We start from the raw sequence: 21,269 nt of genomic DNA on the forward strand, positions 1-21,269 counted from the left end.
TTATATTTTTGTAATCTACTACTTGTTGATTTCGGCGGCCGTGAAATTTACATGCCTGTGCCGGCCGCCGTCTCCTTTGTTGATTCGCTGTCAATTTTCGCGCGCTTTTATTGAAGCATTGTGGGAAAATAATCCGTTTCCGGTCAAGTATTGCATCGCTGTCATCCCTATTTTGGTCGAAAATTTCGTGAAGAAACATGACCAAGTCTAAATCTAAAAGCAAGAAGAGCGACAAAGGGAAGGAAAGTGGTAGTTCGTCCAACGCGAACGATAGTAAAGTGAGTAGCACGCATGAAAATTGAGTAGAACTGGTTGAAATCGTTTCGGTTGAAAGCCGCCATATTGGATGTGTTGGTTCCTAACGAGTTTGTAAGGTTGATTTCTTGGCGATTAATAGCTGGATAAACCTTTCGTGACAACCAGAAAGTAATTATTTGACCTTGTGGCGTAGCTGAGCGTATCGTAAGGATTTAATTGAATTTTGAATTCGATGAATGCAACGTTTTATTCAAAGAACTAACTGATTGATTTCCGGTTCGCAGCCCCCGAGCGCCAGTGACACACGTCCTCAGACTCCTGCCATTCAAAGTCCAGTCACCTCGAGTTCCAGACTGCCGAAGCTATGGTTTCAAAGCGAAATTTTAAATATGATGTAAGTAAACAGAAAACCAATCCGGGTATATATGGCGTTATAATCTTATTTGCGCTACAAACACGAAATCTTTCGCGGCCGCAAACCCTTACAGTGTACTTTTGACGACAATACGTTCGCGGTCGCAGATAATTGTTCTGCAAACGTGTTTTTGTTGAAGTTTCAACCGCTGTGGATTTGATAATTACCTATCTATACAACCACGCGTTGATAACAATACTCTCGGTTTACAAACACATCAACGTTGGAGGTCGAACTACCACTTGTTTACAATCGTGTTAAGAGGTTGATAAAATGTATCACTTCTTTGTGTTCTCAGCTCTGGTGCTGCCCTGCATGTGTGTCTAAAATCGCGGCTCGTTTGTCGCTGTTTTTTGTAAAAAGGCTCGCCGAAATGCGCCGATTTGTTTGAAAGCAGCTCATTACACAGCGGTTTTGTCGCGATTTCCTGAGGCCAATTGTTGAACAGAATAATGGGTCGTTAATTCAGCGCGACGGTTTGTGACATGACAGCTTCGGATAATGTGCTGTTCAAGATTTGCCCTCCGGCCAGGAAGTTTGCCCTGATTTACAATTGACAAAATATTTTCCCACGAAGAAGCCGCAAAACGTTTGTGACAAGTGTAATTAAGACCGCAATAATGCCGCCGTGGTTTTACGGAGAATAGAGGTTATCAAGGAAAGGGCATTTCTGTGTGAAAACTCAATTGCGTGAGTGCTTAGTTGTTTACTAAATCGATGAGGCGTTCGATTCAATTAAAGCCACGTGGAGCAGAATGGGTCGAACAGTGCAAAAGAATTCCAAGGTGTAGCCACATTGCCCTTTTGTGGAGTTTCCGACATTCGATTTTATCACATTTTTGTATCGCTACATCACACTTCAAAGAATTCGAATGACTTCCCTATCTGTATCTTCTACAGTTCATCCAACGCTGGTCTATTTGTTGACAAACGGGCATAGTGGGCCAACATGTAAATTGAGCTCAATTAGAGTTATTTTCACTGAGGGTATTTTTAGCGCTCACAAAAGCACTACCCGGACGTGAACTGAAATGGACTGCTGTGGGATCAGTCATTGTTCAGGAATTAGATTTTGTAGCAGAAATAGCAAGGAAAAAAGTGGATTTAGTGTCTGTAAGTCATTAGGATCCAGCTTAAAGTCTTAGTGGTGATAGAAAATTTAATGCTCCATCAGGTGTATTATAGTGAAAAGTTTATAACAATAATTACACAGATGAAATAATAGCTAAATTGCATTTATAAATGTATAACGATTTTCAGAATATTTCTTGGTGGTCAATTCTATAAAAAAAAATGTTTTATATCCATGCTGTGAATAGCTAGGAATGTCTTGAATACTAACTGATATCATGCCATTAAATTACTTACTGTTTTTTTAAACTACTTAATTTAACAGAAGCTTAAAAGTTGATCATCTCTATGGGATTCTCACCATCAGCAATGTAAGCACAAAAGTCGTTAAAAAATAACCACAGCTAATTTTTTGACTTGTGTTTGTATGTCCAAAAAAGTGTGCTTTTTCCTTTACACAAAGTGTAAATTTGCAAACCATGTAGTCTTGCTGTAAACAGGGCCTGTTAGGCTGACATTAATTGGCTCCCCACATTCTGTCAACATGTCTAGCTTCTAAGTGGGTCTACCTCCTAAGAGATCAAAGGTGCCACAAAGCATAGGTGGGGTAGGAAGATTTTTAGTCCTTAATTGTTTTGTAAAAACAAAACTCCATTAGAGAATGTCAATATCTTGTGTTTGTAGGAAAATAATGCAAGATAATACTTCTGTGCCATGCAAGGTAAAAACAAGTGTCAAAACAAGGAGTCGCTGTTTCCTTAGAGAGACAATTAATGATCAGATAATTAACTCCTCGTGTAATCCAAACCTTGGGTAACAGTTTGTCTTGATCTTGAAGATAAATGCATCTAATGTTGCTTTCTCAGACTCAGATGTTATCTAAATACCCCCTTCATTTCCTGCCCAACTTCCACATTCTTCACAACTTTTTTCTAACGAAATGGTGGGGGCGAGTGCTGGGATGTGATGGACTATTACCCTATCCAGTGGGGAAGGGGGATGGCTTGAAAATTTTGCTCCATAAAACCAGTTTCCTGCTAGCAGAGGTCTCTGATGGGGAGAAGGAGAGAGACCCTCTTCCTTCTCACTGTCAGAGACCTCTAATAGCATGGAAAGTGTGGTAGTATAGACTCTATGTAAAAATGGCTGACATTTTAATATTCTTTTGTTTGCATTCAAATTAGCCTCACTAACCTCGTTCTTGAGTTCAAAAATCAAAAGACTATTTCACCGTGACAAGGCTAGTGAGGCTAATTTAAATTATGCAGACAAAAGAATATTAAAATGTCAACCATTTTTGCACAGGGTCTATAGTGGTTAGTTTGTTGCCCAAGTGGTTTGAATATCTGAGGGTTGGTGGCACAAGGCTAGGCTTTTTTCTTCATATATTTGTTGTTTCCTTAGACAAGAAAATTCACTCCATGTTATCTCTCTTCACCCAGGTGTTTAAATGGGTACCGGTGACAAACTGATGAGGGTAACCCTTTGATGGACTAGCATCCCATTCGGGGGAGTAGCAATACAGTGCTTTCTGTTAGTTGAGATGGCATTCAATGCTACTCTGAACATTTCACGCCAGCTCCGGTCTACCCGGAATCCACCTCAGAGTCTTATTTCAAGCGTTTTGTTTGCCCAAGTTATCTTGTGTCATCTCAGTCCTTGTACTGATCTGTGCATAGTATCTGTTGATAGAAATCTGAACAGTAATCAGGATGCATGCAGTTTGTGATGTTATATGTGTCGGGAAATTCCATAGCAGACATATTTCTAAGCTCACTTACACTTCATACAGAAGCTCAAGTAAAATGTAATGTTAATTGTAGCCTGGTTGAGGGTTGAGTTTTTGTTGCAATGATAATACAGTTGAACCTCCCATAAGCCATCACCCAAAATGTGAAGCCAAGGTGGTCATTTAAGAGAGTTTAGACCACATGGGGGTCTAAATTTTGTATACCTAGCTTGCTGTAGTTTCTTGTAAAAACAACCAAGAAACTTTTAAGATGCTTACCGAACTTATAACAAGCTTCCAAACTTTAAAAAACATCCAGGCAGCAAACTCTCAGACTTATTTCAGTCAGGTGTACTTGCATTAATACTTACTAAGTGTGAACATTATAGTGCAGTTCCAGAAAATATCCATACTCCCCCCACAGAAGGTTTCTTGTTTTGCACCCCCCATCCTCCCAGGAAATTCCAGTTTAGCTTCATACATTGCGTCTAAAATTTTGACTTTTAAGACCCCCATCTCCCTAGGAATTTCCGATGACCCACAATGGGGTTGGTAGGGATTATTTCTGACACTGCACATTTCGGAGAACACATCAAGTAATTTGCCAGGAAGTTTTGGTTTGGTACTTCTAAGCGTTCATACTTACCAATAGCTGGTAACTCGGATATCTGAATTGCATACCATACAATTAACATTGGATAGTATCAGAAGTGAAACTTTCAAGGTAACAACAGACATGAACAGATATTCACTAGCTGTCATATTAGTGTTGCATTATCCAATTTATGCCCATGGTAAGATTGGATCATGTATCAAGGGCTGTTTGCGTATTGCAGGTTAAAAGTAATAGAAAGTTTTAAATCATCTGCAAAAGTGTTCATGGTCTCTTATGAGAGGTGGACACTATCTAGAGCTCTGAACCAAGTGATTTGACAATGCTTATCTCAGTAACTTGGCAAAGTGGCCATTTACAAGAGACCACAAGAGGTGTTCACATAGACAGCCATTCTATACAGGCTAAATCGTAAATTCCAACTCTCCCTTACACTGTTCAGTTTTGCGAGTGGCCAAGCTTGCCAAACAAAAAATCATGTTGAAAATTATAGAGCAGCAAACAGCACCACCAAAACATGCTGGTTGATAGCTTTCATTTGAACATCCTTACTCAAAAGGATAAGAAAGTGTGGGATAGGTTCATTGATAAAGGTTGTACTACTGTCTTGGATGACCTGTGTTACCGGAGTGATCTGGCATGACATTGCGTAATAGATGCCAAAATCATATCCTTCCTCCTGTCAGAACTCACCCTAATAGGTGCGTTTTTCTGTAAATTGATGCTTATTTGTAGGTCTTAAATGGTAATTTATCCCTTTTCTTCCCTTGCCGTAATATAGACGTGTTCGTTGTTTGGAGTGGATTCAATAAAGAGTTCTATTATTATTATTATTATTATTATTATTATTATTATTATTATTATTATTATTATTATTATTATTATTATTATTATTGTTATTATTATTATTATTATTATTATTATTATTGAATGGTCACGCTGTAGAAATATTTCATCCACAGTCTCAAAAGTTAAAACCACTTTTTACAGCTTAATAAACATCACCACAGGAAAGTACTGCTCAGTAGTTTTCATGTGAATGGTCACACTGTAGAATTTCATCCACAGACTCAAAAGTTAAAACCACCTTTTACAGCTTGATAAACATCACCACAGGAAAGTACTGCTCAGTAGTTTTCATGTGAATGGTCACACTGTAGAATTTCATCCACAGACTCAAAAGTTAAAACCACCTTTTACAGCTTGATAAACATCACCATGGGAAAGTACTGCTCAGTAGTTTTCATGTGAATGGTCACACTGTAGAATTTCATCCACAGGCTCAAAAGTTAAAACCACCTTTTACAGCTTGATAAACATCACCATGGGAAAGTACTGCTCAGTAGTTTTCATGTGAATGGTCACACTGTAGAATTTCATCCACAGACTCAAAAGTTAAAACCACCTTTTACAGCTTGATAAACATCACCATGGGAAAGTACTGCTCAGTAGTTTTCATGTGAATGGTCACACTGTAGAATTTCATCCACAGACTCAAAAGTTAAAACCACCTTTTACAGCTTGATAAACATCACCATAGGAAAGTACTGCTCAGTAGCTTTCATTTGAATGGTCATTCTTTAGGATTTTATTACCACCTATTTTCAGAACTCATGTTTGAAGGTGAGAGTGAGAACTTATTAAACTGCTTCTCTGTATTTTTTTTGTCCTCGCTGGGCTTTTTTACTCAGGTTTTGCACAACGATGTACACAGTGCTTGTCTCCCTAGAACTGCTTTATGGTTGGTCACTAAATTTAATAATGTTCTTGCAGCGGGTTTTGCTTTTGAGAGTTTTTGTCTTTCATACTGTTAAATTTATTTGCAAAAGCATGTTGAACATTTAAATTGCATGCAAAGTACATCTAATTGAGCAGAATTAACTTTATTTTTTAATAGGCTACAAAGTTTTAATCCTGTTAACTAAAACCTAACCTGAGCCCCCATGGGAGAGCTCATCTTAAACAACTATTGATTATATGTAATTAAAAATAATCTAGCATTTATTTGTTTAAGTATTTGGACATTTTTTCAGGTATTGTAGTCACTCTTTTGCATAGTCATGGAAAATTTAAAACTACTAGCAGAAAGGCCATTAACAATTCTTTAATTTCCTGTAACAAAAATTACAATAATAATTTGTAATTTTTTTACAGGAAATTAAAGAATTAATTAAAAAAGAATTTTACTTTGTCTGTGCTGGAGACAACTGGTTTTGTTTTAATTACCTAACTGTAAAGTTTAATTTATAGTTTGATGTTCTTTAATCCCATATTCTCTAATTCAATCTGTTTAAATAAAATTATTAAAAACTAATTTAGTTTAAGGGCTTTTGTTATTTTTAGCTTAATGATCTTTACATGTATGTGTTTTGTTGCACACTTAAGAGCAGCTTTAAAATGATCTGTGTGTTTTATCTGGAGATAGTAGATTTATTTCTAAAAGTTGCGTGTGTAAATTTTTTTGCCTAAGAGCTCCCGTGGAGGTATTCAGTGACCTGATAACCTTTCTTTAATGATATGTCCTTTATATATAAAATTATCTCATGCTGTGATGCAATGATCCTCCAGATTTAGGTTTTGATATTGTGTCAGTAAAACTAATTATGGTGTTAAAAAAATCCTACCAATTTTATTAACTGTTTTTATTTAGTTCTTTGTCAAGGGATCTTAAAAAGTTTGATGTTGAGCTGCTAAGACACCACATTCCTTCTAGAATTTGAAAAGGAATATGCGATTATGCATACTTTAGAGATTAATCTCACAAGTTCATCTTTGTTTTGCAAATCAATATTCATCCACTTCTGTTATCAGATCGTGATTAAAGCGTGATCAAAATGCCGGCGTATTTTTAGGTTAAAGCGTTTTAATATTAATTTACTCCTCCTCAATATTTTTAATAATAGTTGGTTTATATTTCATAGTCAATACCTTGGATAGTTGAAAATTTTTTAATGATGGAATTTGTTTAAACTGAACATAAGTAATTACTTCAAATCTGTTAGTAACATTTTGTAGCCTTTTGAAATGTTGGACTGTTTACAGTGTTGAGGAAAACGTGCGGTGATGTGGGCTTTGAGTGTGCAGCTTAATGCACTTTCCAGCGTTGAAAGTGAACCGTGAAAGCACAAGGGTGCTCCGCCTCTGCTTCCTCAATAACTAACCTTGACATTGAGTGGCAAAATAATTTGTAACTGTTGCATTTAATTTAGCCATTTCACACTCCATAGCACTTGAGCTGACTTCAATAGTGAAGTGTTTTGATGTGATAAAATTATATTGGAAAGCTAAAACAGTGCTGAAAAGCTTTCATTTGAATAGGTCACACTTTAGTGTTTCATCCTCAAATGCTAACATGACCTGAACCACAAATACTACCCTGACCTGAAACCTGGTGAGCTGTGGGCATTCATGTTATACTCTCATGGGCATTTGAAATTGCTAATACATGAAAAGTTATTTTCTTTTGTGCTAAAAAAAGATGACAAGTCATGACTTGCTGGCGGTCTTGATTGTTCTTTTTTTTTTGCCCTAAATAATTGTTCTCCGTCAATTCTTTCTTTGGCGTCTCTAATTGGAAGTGAAATCACAGAGGGTTGCATGTGTCATCGCCACACAATTAAAAGTCAGAAATTAAAGTGAGTCGCAGTTATGACTTGTCATCCTCTTACCTTCCAATATTCATGTCACAAATGTGTAGCAATACAGGAGTTGATATTGTGTCTTCAGGTGTGATATGCTACATACTTCTGTGACCGTGAAGGTCCCTGCAAGGGATCCAGGGGATGGAAATCAGGAATACCTTTTAGTATTGGACTTTCTGAAATCCGTTCTCTGGTTGTGCTGAAAATTCCGCTTTATGATCATTAAAAGTGTTTGCTTTACAAAGGCAATTTTACCGACTACTTTGTCATGCCTACACATGTTTGTAACAAGTTCACAATACTTGGTCATTAACATCTTAATGTAACAACTTTTGTTAATGCTTATTGATACTGTTCTGATAGAGCATGTCATCTTGCTTTAATTGTTTCAAGTTGTTAAGCTTGATAAATTAACAGCATTTCGAAGACTATTATCGTAGCTTCAAGCGTTGAAAGTCGCCTGTTTTTGTTACAATTTGAGGCCATTATTGGCCCTCTAAAGCAGACCACACAATAGGTGTAGTAAGCAGAAAGAGTCTAGTCCAAAGGAGCCTTGGGGAAAATTTGTGTGAAGTTGAGATGACAAAATTGCTGACTGCTGGTAAATTGCGAGAGCATCTCACTGTCGGTAGAAGATAAAGAACTCATGAAATAAAGATTTTTTTAACCTTTCCTTTGTTCAGATGTGGACGGCATGAATTCATGTTATCAACAAAGGATAGATCTAAAGCAATATATCTAAGTATAGACATCACATTTGGTCAATAAGATGTTTGTTCATTTTTCTTACACATACAAAATGCCATTTGAAAAAGATGAACAGCGAGCAGTTCATGATCAGTTGAATTACTCATGCAATGAATTGAATTCATGGACAATGCATAGAGCAGGAACATTATATCAATTATTAATAAAATTAATAATTAATAAAGATTAATATCATTAATGATTATTAATAATGAAATTTGATTACTAAATACTACTATTTTTTTAAACAATACATCCCATTGTTTCTAGAACATACTATTGATTCTTATTATTAATGATTCTTAGGTATGCATTTGGTGACTCAAGGAAACCTTCCTCAGAATCAGCCACCCTTATTGAACAAATTGTGCATTCACAGATGGCAAACATGGTAAGGTGTCATTAATTACTGCATCAGTTTGCGTACAGTTTTAAAGTAAGATGCAGATACAGTCAAACCTGGTTTAAAGTGCCTATGAAGTAAAAAATGTCTTGTTCTAAATATAATTATAGTTTATTATTTTCTGATTCTTAAGAGCCACTGTCTGTAAATATCGAGAATCCGGCGTCAGTCGTGAAATTTTCAATTTCTTCATATTTTGCCCAAATAACCTCTATAGTGAGTTATTTTCGAAAATACTATTCAAAGGACCTGAAGCGCTTTAGTTTTTTCAAAATCTAACAAAGTTCGAAAAACGCCATTTTGGCCTTCCGGCGGCGTCGAAACTACAATAAAATTATGCATTTTCTTTTTGCTCGTTCAGATCAACGCAATAACATCTATTGATGTACTTTAGTTAACTCATAACAGAACTCTTGATCACCCTGAATCACTAAATTATTTTGAGAAAGCTCTTGAAAACTGCTTGTTTTTGGCTGTGACAATTACCCTTATTACAGCGCTTTAGCGGATAAGGTAATTTTAGCTAACTTTAACAGCAACAAAAGCCCACTGGTACATGTAATTTGAAGTTGAAACTAGCATGGTCTTAAAGCCCACTCTTTATAGTTTGTTGTATAAAATTGCTAAGGCGGCCCGACAAAAGTGTCCTGTCGAGAGACGGAAACGTGAAGTGTACTTTCTGGAATTTCGACCTTTCACGAAGCGAACAAGAAGCATCCTGATTCCGAACAGAACCGCACATTGTAAAATCTACCGATGGAAACCTGTTTCGAAATCCTGGATGCATCAAAACAGTATTGTACTCAAAGCTACAATCCCTTTTGATTGAAAATATCATTATGTCAACACTTGTGAAAACAGGAGACGTGTAGTTCAAGCCGTGAAATATGTAATTCAATGCCGCGCCGAGCAGATATCTACAGTCGTTCCGCTATTATTTTACCGTTAAAACTAAAAAGAAGATCCTCAATATCATGCATGTTGTCGTCTTCCTTCGTTCATTCTTATCTCGAGATTTTTAAGCTCTGAAGGGAACACGCCACACGCCAAAAAAAACAAAACAAAACAAAACAAACAAACAGGGCGATCAAATTCCAAGACAAATGCAAATACGGTAGCTACAAATTCAGGCCCGATTTAGTATTCAGTTGATTAACGCACATTTATTTTATATTCCAGTGATAAGGCATAATGTAAATCAAATAATTTCGTAAACAAAGTAAAAACAAACTTTCAGCAATGTCAAAGTACCGTGGGAAAGCTGTTAACAAGCTTTTTAAATTAATTTGTAGTTGGAAACAAAACAATGTCAACCTCACCGGTCTTTTGGCAATCCTTGAGAAAATTAGTGAATCCCTTGCTTCTATTGCTATGTATGACAAACTTGCTCCTATATGTAAAGTTAGCAAACCGGTAGACTTGTTTCCTCCAAAGGCTGTAAATTTACACTGGAGTATTGCAATTACCTTCCGTCAAGTACAAAAGTTACTTTAAAGTTGACCAATCACGCCATATGGTCCAGATTTCTCCCTCTACAAAACGTTTCAGAACGTCGTTTGTGGCTGGATTTTGAAGTAGTTTTGTTGGCCTGTCCCAATAACTTTTGTCCTCTGGGAAGCTTGCAAACGGGCACTGTTATGGCCTTGTCGGGAACGGTGTGTAAATATTCGACTTGCTGCCTGTGCGGCTCCAGCAACTGTGGAATGCGTGACAGTCTGTCGCGCGGTGTATAAAGGACTTCCAAGGGTATCTCGCGGACAGTTAGCGACGATTGTGTAGAGGACAGTGAATCAAAATTGCTGCTTTCCCGAGCAGGTAAGATGTCAAATAATTGCAAGGTTCAGATTACACATTGTCACGGTTTTTAGGGCTCAAATCAGTGGAGGCGCCCGTTGGGAGTTGGGGGGAGTGGGGGTATGGGTGGGCATTGAGACTAGAAGGTGGAAAAACTCACGCACATTGAGTCAAAGGAAAAATTTCAACAAGGCTCCTGCTAAGGCCTTGTTTTCTTTGGTTCCTGTGTTTAAATGCAAATGGTTCTTTCAGGACCTAAAAATAAAACTTATTCCCAAAACTAAAGTTGAAAAAAGAATTCAGTTGCTCAGAAGCATCAGCATCAGGCCCGGCCCTTACCCTCCGCGAAAAACAAACAAACAACAAACAAAAAATGGTAAGAAGAGAAAACGGTCGTTCCCTTGGAAGATTACGACTCCCCCTCTTGCTCTAAGTGTGTAGTCCTGTGTAGACAACTGTTTTGGGCTCATCAGCATGGTATAGCCATCGGGCATCCATCGAACGAGCCGAAACGTCAGGCTTGGCTGAACATGAAAAAAGATGAAAAAGGAGCACACCTCGTCGTCATTATCATGTAGGTAGTTATTCCGGAAATTTGGTTTGAATGTGGCCCGGGTTCGATTCTAGTTCTCAGTGTCATAAGAGGGCTTAGTTAATGGTTGGTTCTCGTCCTTGCTTGGAGAGATTTCTCTCCGAGTACTCCGATTTTCCCCTCTCCTCAAAAATCAAATTTAATTATAGGGAAGCACTTTATCATGCGCCTCTGGCTCGGGAGATTGCGCAAGTAATCCCTGTGATTTTGACATTAAATAAATGACTTCACTTTAAATTTAAAGTTACAAACTAAAAAAAAGGAGTGTATCGTGCTCATATTTAAATCATCATCATCATCATCATCATCATTTTCAATTCAGAGCAAGGGCTCTAACTCTGAGAGCTATAATCAAGCTGGAATCCTGCTAGCTAGAAGTTCTAATCTTCCAAGGGACCGACCGCTCTCTCCTCTTACCTTTTTCTTTTCGGGCGCGTGCACAGTGGAGGAAGGGATGTTGATGCTGGACGATTTTTTTAAGCAATTGGATTTTTTAAACTTTTGTCTTGGAAATAATTTTATTTTAATTTTTAGGTCCTAAAAGAACCATTTGCATTTAAACACAGGAGCCAAGCAAAACAAGGCCTTAGCAGCAGCCTTGTTGAAAAATTTCCTGTGATTTTTTTTTCCACCTTCCAGTTCCATTGCCCACCCCGCTACCCCCTCCCAACGCGCAACGCGCAACGCGCGCGGCTCCACTGATTTAAGCGCTAAAAACCGTGACAATGTGAGCTAATGTGTACTGTGAAGTTTATAATTATTTGACACCTTACCTGCTCGAGAAAGCAGCAATTTTGATTCACTGTCCACTCCACAATCGTCGCTAACTGTCCTTTCTTGGCAAAATGCGAGATGCCCTTGGACGCGCGATAGACTGTCACGCATTCCAACAGTTGCTGGATTCTCTGAACTGGAGCCGCACAAACCACCAACCAAGGTCGCATACATGTATTTACACACGGCTCCCGACAAGGCTATAACAGTGACCGTTAGCAAGCTTCCCAGAGAAAAAAAGTTATTGAGACAGGCCAAAAAAAACTACTTCAAAATCCGGCCACAAACGACGTTCTGGAACGTTTTGTAGAGGAAGAAATCTGGACCATTTGGCATGATTGACCAATTATAAAAGTAACTTTTGTACCTTACGGAAGATTATTGCGATACTCCAGTGTACTGAATTCTATCACATCCTTTGGAGGAAACAAGTCTACCGGTTGCCAAATATACCTATAGAAGCAAGTTTGGCATACATAACTAAAGAAGCAAGGAATTCACTACATTTTCTCAAGGATTGCAAAAAGACCGGTGAGGTTGAAATTGTTTTGTTTACCTTGTTAACAGTTGCTTTCCCATGGTACTTTAGCATTGCCGATAGTTTGTTTTTACTTTGTCTACATAATCATTTGATGTACATTATGCCTTATCACTGGAATATAAAACAAATGTGCGGTTGTCTTAATCAACTGAATACTAAATCGGGCCTGAATTTGTAGCTATTTGCATTTGTCTTGGAATTTGATCGTCCTGGTTGTTTGTTTTGTTTTGTTTTTTGGCGTGTGGCGTGTTTCCTTCAGAGCTTAAAAATCTCGAGATAAGAATGAACGAAGGAAGACGACAACATGCATGATATTGAGGATCTTCTTTTTAGTTTTAACGGTAAAATAATAGCGGAACGATATAGCAATCTTGCGTCATGTACACGTGCGTGGTACTGTAGATATCTGCTCGGCGCGGTGTTGAATTACATATTTTACGGCTTGAACTACACGTCTCCTGTTTTCACAAGTGTTGACATAATGATATTTTCAATCAAAAGGGATTGTAGCTTTGAGTACAAGACTGTTTTGATGCATCCAGGATTTCGAAACAGGTTTCCATAGGTAGATTTTACAATGTGCGGTTCTGTTCGAAATCGGGATGCTTCTTGTTCGCTTCGTGAAAGGTCGAAATTCCAGAGAGTACACTTCACGTTTCCGTCTCTCGACAGGACACTTTTGTCGGGCCGCCTTAGTAATTTTTATACAACAAACTATAAAGAGTGGGCTTTAAGACCATGCTAGTTTCAACTTCAAATTACATGTACCAGTGGGCTTTTGTTGCTGTTAAAGTTAGCTAAAATTACCTTATCCGCTAAAGCGCTGTAATAAGGGTAATTGTAACAGCCAAAAACAAGCAGTTTTCAAGAGCTTTCTCAAAATAATTTAGTGATTCAGGGTGATCAAGAGTTCTGTTATGAGTTAACCAAAGTACATCGATAGATGTTATTGCGTTGATCTGAACGAGCAAAAAGAAAATGCATAATTTTATTGTAGTTTCGACGCCGCCGGAAGGCCAAAATGGCGTTTTTCGAACTTTGTTAGGTTTTGAAAAAACTAAAGCGCTTCAGGTCCTTTGAATAGTATTTTCGAAAATAACGCACTATAGAGGTTATTTGGGCAAAATATGAAGAAATTGAAAATTTCACGACTGACGCCGGATTCTCGATATTTACAGACAGTGGCTCTTAATATGTAGGTTTTAGGCGGTAAAACATTCACGACGCGGAATAAATTGAAGCGAAAGTCTTGGCACCTAAAAGTGTCTCCATCTTGCGCGCGGCCAAAACAATCGTATTACAAAGCTGTGATGTAGGAATTACTTCAGAAGTGAGAAGTAAACAACTCTTCGAGGCATTTGCTACGTCATCAGCATTGTCCTGAGCAAAGACTTGTTCCCAGTCCACGGGACATGATTTAGTGAATTTTGAGGTTCTTTGGAGGGTGAAAAATGTCTGTTTTAATTGAATTTGTCAAATTTCTTTTGTCATTTCATAATCAGGACACAAAAAGCTTCAAAAATACGAAAAAAGTTTTTTTGCCACCATATCAAGCGGTCACCCTCTATTTACCGGTCAGTTGTCAAAGTGACAAAAACTATGTCCCTTAATTACTGTGATTTTGACCTCTATTAAATTGTCACATCTATTAAGCAGTTGCGGTCACCCTGTGCTAAGTCCCAACAAATTGTTGCTATTGCTGTTTTAAAACGGTCACTACATGAAAGGAAACCACTCAAGTATGGTAACAAAAAGCATATGGTGCCATTTTCCATTTTAAGTGGTATTAAAGTGTTTTTGCTTTGCAATGATAACAGGTTGTACGAGCGGCTGAGGTGACAAACATGAGGGGAGGAAGGTTCATGAGTGTTGAAGACATCATCTTTTTAATGAGGAAAGACAAAGTAAGGTTACTTGTTCAGACAGAGATTGTGCAGCTCCAGAAAATATCCATACTCCCCCAAAGGTTTTTTGTTTTGCACCCCCCTCCCTGCAGGAAATTCCACTTTAGCTTCCCCCTAGGAATTTCCAATGCCCTTCCGTCGGGTGGGTATAGATTTTTTCTGGAACTGCACATTGAAGAAATGAGTCCATTTTCCTTGCTAATTAGGATCACATTCATTTTTTTTGCTTAAGTATTGAAGGGTTCGAGTATAAATGACCTATGTTGCATTTTAGATCACTTTTTGTTGGTCTTGGGCAAGATTTCCATTTTTGTCACAGTGAATCTGAGCTAAAACAACAAAAAGCAGTCTGAAATGGGACATAGGTCAGTTATGCTCAGAGCTCTTCAATTGGTTTGTGCTTAGTGTGTGTGTCCATCAAGTTTAGGATACATAAAGGAAGTTTTGAAGAGCGTGAGATTTTGCCTTGAGCAACTCTTGCTTCACAAACGTCTCTAGTTTGGAGACATGGAATAGGGAAAATAGAGCTCGATGCTGAAAGTGATGGGAAGTGCTTGAACTGGGAAATATTTTGTAGCAGTGCATAACAGTTAGGGAAAAAAGTACAAAGAGTCAGGATGTTCAAGAAAAGGGGTGTGGACAGCGATTTAAGGGTACAGGAAGTTTGAAGGTTGCACTACCCAGTTCACAGGATGCAGATGAGTTATATTGAATAAAAAATGTTGAACATGACCAAAAAAGCATCGTGTGATGTTGTTACATGTCTGTTTAATTTTATGTGAAAGCTGGCAGGCGTCACCACCTTGTATGTAGCTCTCCCCTTGGAGATAAAATTTTACCAGTTGTGTATAGCAACAATGCAAATCACTTTGTTTGTTAACATTTGTGTTATTTCATCAACAAGATTGATTTGCATGGTGAATTTAAGAGGATTTACGTTGAAGACTCCTACACCCGGCAGTGTCCCTTCAGTCTAGAAAGAAAAATAGAAATTAAGAAGGAAGCCTTAAGACCAAGTGCCTAAATATAAGAATGAAAGGAGTTTATACAGGAATTACATAATAATTATTATTACTTCAGTCTTGCGCTTAATGTTCAAAGAGGGCCCAAGGAGGGTGTCAAAGTTTGAATTTCATCATTTGATGATGGCTGCGATGTCACAAATTAACTGTGTTCATCTTAAAGTATTGCCTAATAATAGGGCTGTTGACATTCATGGTTTGCCCAGATTTGTTACAATCAAGTAATGCTTTGTTCTCTTTCATCATTTCACAAAGCCTTTTATTATGAGGCTCCTTAATGACAAAATGCCCTATTGAGAATAAATGCCTATCAATTATTTTTATTTTTGTTTACACTCTTACAGGAAAAACTGAAGAGGCTAATCAAATATCTTAATTTCAAAGAGATGAAGAGTAAGTCCCAGAAACAGACTTCTCAAGATGATGATGACGTCTTGGAGGCTTCAGGTAAATACAGTATTCATCTTGATTTATTGGGAACATGGCAAAGGGGAAGATATTTGGATCAAGGTCAAAACACATTTAAACTGTCTTTCTCCAGGCAGAGCCTCCATGTATGATGTATTATTGAGTACCACCCTCCTGGTGTGGGAAGGGGCTGATCCTTCTGACAGATTGCTTAGTTTAACATTGGTCAGCATCAAATTTCTCCTTGTAATATTAACTACTTAATAACCAAGACTGAGGTCATTACAGGAAAATCTCAAACTGAGTCTGGGGTTTGAGATTTTCCCATAACAACCAAACTGTTTATTATATGGCTTTCTTTACAAGAAAAAAAAAAAAAGCATATTTTCAATTCAGGCCTAACCCTAATTCGCATAATCTATAATCAACCTGTGGGCATTATGGGTGCGTAATGCCCTGCTCTGATCTCGCTCTTAGCCAATTAGAGCATGCGTTATATCGGCCACTAGCCTTAGCCACATAATAACAATACTTCTTCAACCTGTGAGGCCATGAGAATTAAGGATATGATCACCCCTTTTTCTTGATATTCTAAAAATAATAATAAACTTCTCCCCAGTACTTTTATAAGAAAAGTATGGGACCAAGATAGGAGAATTTGTTCCTTGATATAAGGGGTTAAAGGGGTAAGATATGACCTCTCTATACAAACTGTAGTACTGTAGGTGTGTCTTCTATTTTCTTACAGTTAGTGACGTTAAAGGGAACAAAAGGCGAAAGATTTCTTATGACTTTGTCAGTGCAATAGATCAAACAGGTAGGTTAATACTTACTAAGTTGCATTTTGCATTATTTCATCTTTTATCAATACCCTACTAACCCAGTATGCAAAAGTATCTGTACTTGGTGGTCGTTGTTTTACTGGTACACAGTCTCTCAAGTAGAGGATTAATTATTGCATTTAAATTGTTTATTTTTCAAAGCAATGTTACCTAGTAAATCAACCAGTCTTTTTAAACAGCAGTTTATTTCCTGACCTTTTTGTATCTCATAATTATTGTTTTTCTGTACATTTTTTTTAAAATCTTCTTTATTACAACTAGGGGTAGTATCCTCTTGTAACTCTTACACGTATGAATAGTTGCTGCTATACCGGTACGTTGTAACCAGCTTGATTGCATGTAACTCAATTGAGGATGATGATGATGGTAATGATAATGATGATGATGATGATGGTGATGATGATGACGAGGGTGACAGTAAAGCTAATATGGATTTTTTTTGCAGGGGATCTTGTGGCTTTGTTCGATGAAGATGACACTGATGAAGTTAAGCAAGAAAGGAATGAGGTGCAGAAGCTGTCTTCAGTTTTCTTGTGGCTTATTACTGCTGTTGTTGTTGTTTTTTTTTTAATTAAAGTAATTGGAAATGTTTTCCTTTTCCAGAGAGCAGAACGTTTATCCCGCACCCTTGATCCTCAACAGTATTTGGAATTTACAGAGTGCCGACAAGCCAACTTCAGTGAGTAACTTTCCACCCTGTGCTTGTAAGATTCATCTTTACAAACAAACTAAGTGCTGTCAGTTCAGCAAGGACCTATGTGGATTTTTAGGCTAAATTTTAACAAAGTAGAACAAGTAACCTAATGTTTATACACTTAAAAAGTTAACAATAATTTGTTTCTTGGTAGCCTGATTTCACAACACTACAGTAGAAGTTTGTTCATTGAAAAAGAGTTGCTGCTTTTTTCTCTACAGATAAGAAGGCTGGCAAATTTAAGGAGTGGTTAGACTGTGCCTCGCTTATCGACATGAAGCCCAATACGCCGGTCATGGAAGTCTTCAGCTACCTTGCTTACGAGACTGTTGGACAGGTTAAGTATAAACATGGTTGAAATAATGAGAGTGACCTTCCATCAACACTATTTTGATTGGTGCTGTTTTCAACATTGGAGACATTGATTCTCATTTTTGTTTATTTAACAGATAGTTGACTTAGCACTGTTGGTGAAAAAAGATTCAGAAGGAAGTGATGTAATGACCCAGGTCATGCCACCTGTCTCTATTCTATCAGAGAGCCAATCATCTGTTGCCACACCAGGAAGTGCAACATCGACCCCCTCTACCCCAAACCACACCCCACCTGGCACCCCCACTACACCCACAACACCATTCCTACCCAGTCCCACCCCAAGTGGGTCAAACAACACATCATCTACGTCACAGAATTCAACATTAGTGCCAAAACCCAAGAGCAAGAAGAGAAAACTAAAGGCAAGTATTTTAATTCTGAGAAAAATAGTTTTTTGGAATTCTTAGCTTTGGTAGAGTGAAATAGTAGAAGGGTGAACACAAAAAAGCTACTTTGCATGATCGCAAGCACTGTTTTTGAGGGCAAAACCATAAAATCGTGAATACAAGGGCTGGGCTTGAATTTGTTGAAGGACTTGTTCATAATCAGCACTTGGCTTACTGTTGTGGAGGGCTTTGCTTTTGTCATGGACAGGCTTTAAACCAGGAATTGAAAATTTTCATCCAAGAGGCATGTGTCTGGTACAAATTTTAAAGGATTTTTTTTTCAAAATGTGGGCATCCACAGGACATGTGAACACACTTGATCAGGCACTCATGCGAAGGGGGGGGGGGGGGGAAGGGACTCGAGGAACTTTTTTATTTTCAAAGTGACAATAAAAACAGCGTAAAAGCTGTGGGAAGTGCTATCTGTCAGGATGCTTTTGTGAGATTTGTAGTGCTTACATGTACTTTCAAAGGAAGTTATTTTTAGGTGGGCCTATTGTCAGAGGGGATTATATTTTGTGGAATTTAATGGTATGTAATAAAGCATTTTTGATGTTACAGCGCTGTGCTTATTTATACCATTGCCACTTCTAAACAAAGTGTTAAATAAGTTTTTTTTATCTTTTTGACTTGCTGGATGACTTCCATTGAGGATTGTGGGTGGTGGATTCAGGGGCATGAACATGAAAGTTGACAGCTCTGCCTCATGCTGACAGTTTTATTTGGATTGGCTAGTTGATAATGAAAGTCATTACAATAAAGAAGAAAATTAATAAACGGGATGCGAATGGCAACAGGACTGCATGCAGCTGCACTTTTAAAAGTCACCCCACTCTGATGATCCAGTTGAAAAAATTATCGACATCTTAGTAGGGTGGAAAATAGTCTTTCCAGAACAGATGTCTCACAAAATTTTAGTTAATTTCATGAGTCTTACAGAACAATTTCCTTAAGCAGGGTTCAGCCGCAAGCCTGTCATACAGCAGTGGTGACTGTCTTCAACCTCAACACATACGAGAGGCTATCAGGAGATACAATCACTTCATAGGGCCCATGGCTCCATTCTCTGTGAGTTTAGCTTTTAGTTTAGTTTTGAAGAATAATAATAATGTTATGCTTGTTTATATACGGGTAATTGCCTGTGAGGAGGGTTATTTCAAATAGTTGCAGCAAGGGAACAACTTAAAGTCAATAGCCCTGACAAATCCCACATTCCTGTAGAACTGGCAATAGGATAGAGTGATTAATATATTGGAGAACAGAGATAATAAAGCTTTGAAAAAGGATGAGAACAAAATTGAATGATGCTTAGTCCCAGATTTGAACCTGGCACACATTGGTGTGAGGTGAAACCATTGACCATTCCCCTGTTAGCAGGGATGAAGGAATCTCTCTACAGCAAGCATTACAGGGAAGGTTGATTCTACTAAGATAAATGTTCTGGTCTTAGTTGAACAGAGAGTAGGTTCAATTTCTGCCGCTCCCTTGGGGCCGGTGAGCATGGGCCCATTCCCGAACTGCGGCTGGTAATCGAGTCTATGCAAAGAGTTTGGATAACTTTTTCGAGTGGATAAGTCCCAATTCAGTGGATAAAATGCATCAGTGGGAGTACAATTTATATGATGGATAGAAATTTATTTGCTGGATAAGGTTATCCACTCCTTGAACAACTGGGGCCAAGCTGGCACATATAGGTGTTACTATTCAGAAATCTAACTTTGTAAAAGCCCATGTTTTATCTTTTTTTTTTTTTTCAGGCACATGCAAAACCAACAGCAGGATACAGAACATTGTGCTGTTGAGAAGAGAAGACATATAATAATTTATTATAATAATGATGGAGGCACAATGTGTTATTAGTTGGAAACTACACGCATGGATAGGAAGTGTCCAAGGGTACTGTTCCAAAACACCGAACAGGATGTCCAGCAAGAAATCTTTCACTTGACTGCTGTTGTTGTCCTAAAGCAGGCTATGCTGGTTTCTACAAAGCCTATACCCAGCATGTCACAATAAAACAGGCCGTTATCTGTCTGCAGAGTTTGAGTGCAACTGTATGATCGCCTCATCATCATGACTTGGCATGAACAAAAATTCATGGACTTTATCAAACCACCCTATTAAAGTGAGCCAGTTTGTGGCCTTTTTAAAGGCATTTTGTGAGGGAGAAGCAATCTGATGACTGGTCACAAACTTGCAATATTAAATCAAAGGCTTCACAACCTTATGACTCACACTACTGACGTGGAACCACCTTAACAAGGCCACCAAAAGGCCATGGAATTTTGGTTGTGTTGACTGGATTGTGTCAAATTATCGACAAACAGTTCTGAGTTGTAAACTACAACAAGCAAAGAGAAGCAATAAAAAAAACAACAGAAGACTGCATTAATTAAAATGCATAATGACTTTAAAATTGATGATGAAAACCAGATTAAAAAGATGACTTTGACAAGTGATTTTTTCTTTGTGCTTGTATTTGCTTTTGTCATTAATTTCATCTTAAGCTGCCTTGCATTTTGAATGGTTTTATTACATGTACTTGTGTGATGGGGTAAATATATGAAGGAAAAAGGAATAATTTTTTTTAAAATTTTAACTCCAACAGGTGGTCATTGCTCCATTAATGAGTTGATTGGGGTTTTCAGGGAAGAAGATATCGAGGTTTTGTTTGGGCACAAAAAAGTAGTCACAACGACGAGGTGGTCTTATTTACTGCATGGGCATGAGGTGGAGTTCTGTGTTTGGGGGTTGGGCAAGCGTCCTTCACATACATTGTATGCAACAATAATTATTCTTATGGTGATACCCATTTTTTTCTGTATTTTTCGTGTTGGGCACCTACCCCAGACCCCCAGGTTTCACTTGATCAAAACATCATGACCTCCAGTGTGACGTAAATAACATAATGCAAGGTACCACTGTTCTACGATAGGCACTTTCAAATCCAATATGGATTTCTTGATTTATTAGGTGAGAGCCAGGTGAGAGCCAGGTGTAAGAAGTGAAGAGAGAAAATTCCACCTTTCAATCATTATTTTCTTGGCACTAAAGACAAGC

General features: G+C 37.9%; 1 protein-coding gene across 3 annotated transcripts; it reads left to right on the forward strand.

Annotated features, from left to right (window-relative positions):
* The first annotated feature begins 54 nt into the window (after positions 1–54).
* On the forward strand, positions 55–20,668 carry LOC146455642 (transcription initiation protein SPT3 homolog). Of its 3 annotated transcripts, none has more exons than XM_085093969.1 (12): positions 59–278; positions 543–652; positions 8,781–8,865; positions 14,396–14,482; positions 15,849–15,951; positions 16,661–16,729; positions 17,200–17,261; positions 17,358–17,433; positions 17,670–17,785; positions 17,898–18,185; positions 19,167–19,277; positions 19,967–20,668. In XM_085093969.1, exons 1-12 carry the CDS (start codon positions 198–200, stop codon positions 20,009–20,011), a joined length of 1,233 nt encoding a protein of 410 aa, XP_084950095.1. In that variant the 5' UTR covers positions 59–197; the 3' UTR covers positions 20,012–20,668. The 3 variants fall into 3 exon arrangements, with proteins under 3 accessions (XP_084950094.1, XP_084950095.1, XP_084950096.1); XM_085093970.1 differs by lacking the exon at positions 59–278 and adding an exon at positions 285–426; XM_085093968.1 differs by having other exon boundaries at positions 55–278; positions 17,200–17,433.
* Positions 20,669–21,269: the final 601 nt, after the last annotated feature.

The sequence above is a fragment of the Pavona decussata genome, unplaced genomic scaffold (assembly GCF_977016875.1).
Source record: "Pavona decussata unplaced genomic scaffold, jaPavDecu1.1 SCAFFOLD_272, whole genome shotgun sequence".
In the NCBI taxonomy this organism is placed as follows: domain Eukaryota; kingdom Metazoa; phylum Cnidaria; class Anthozoa; order Scleractinia; family Agariciidae; genus Pavona; species Pavona decussata.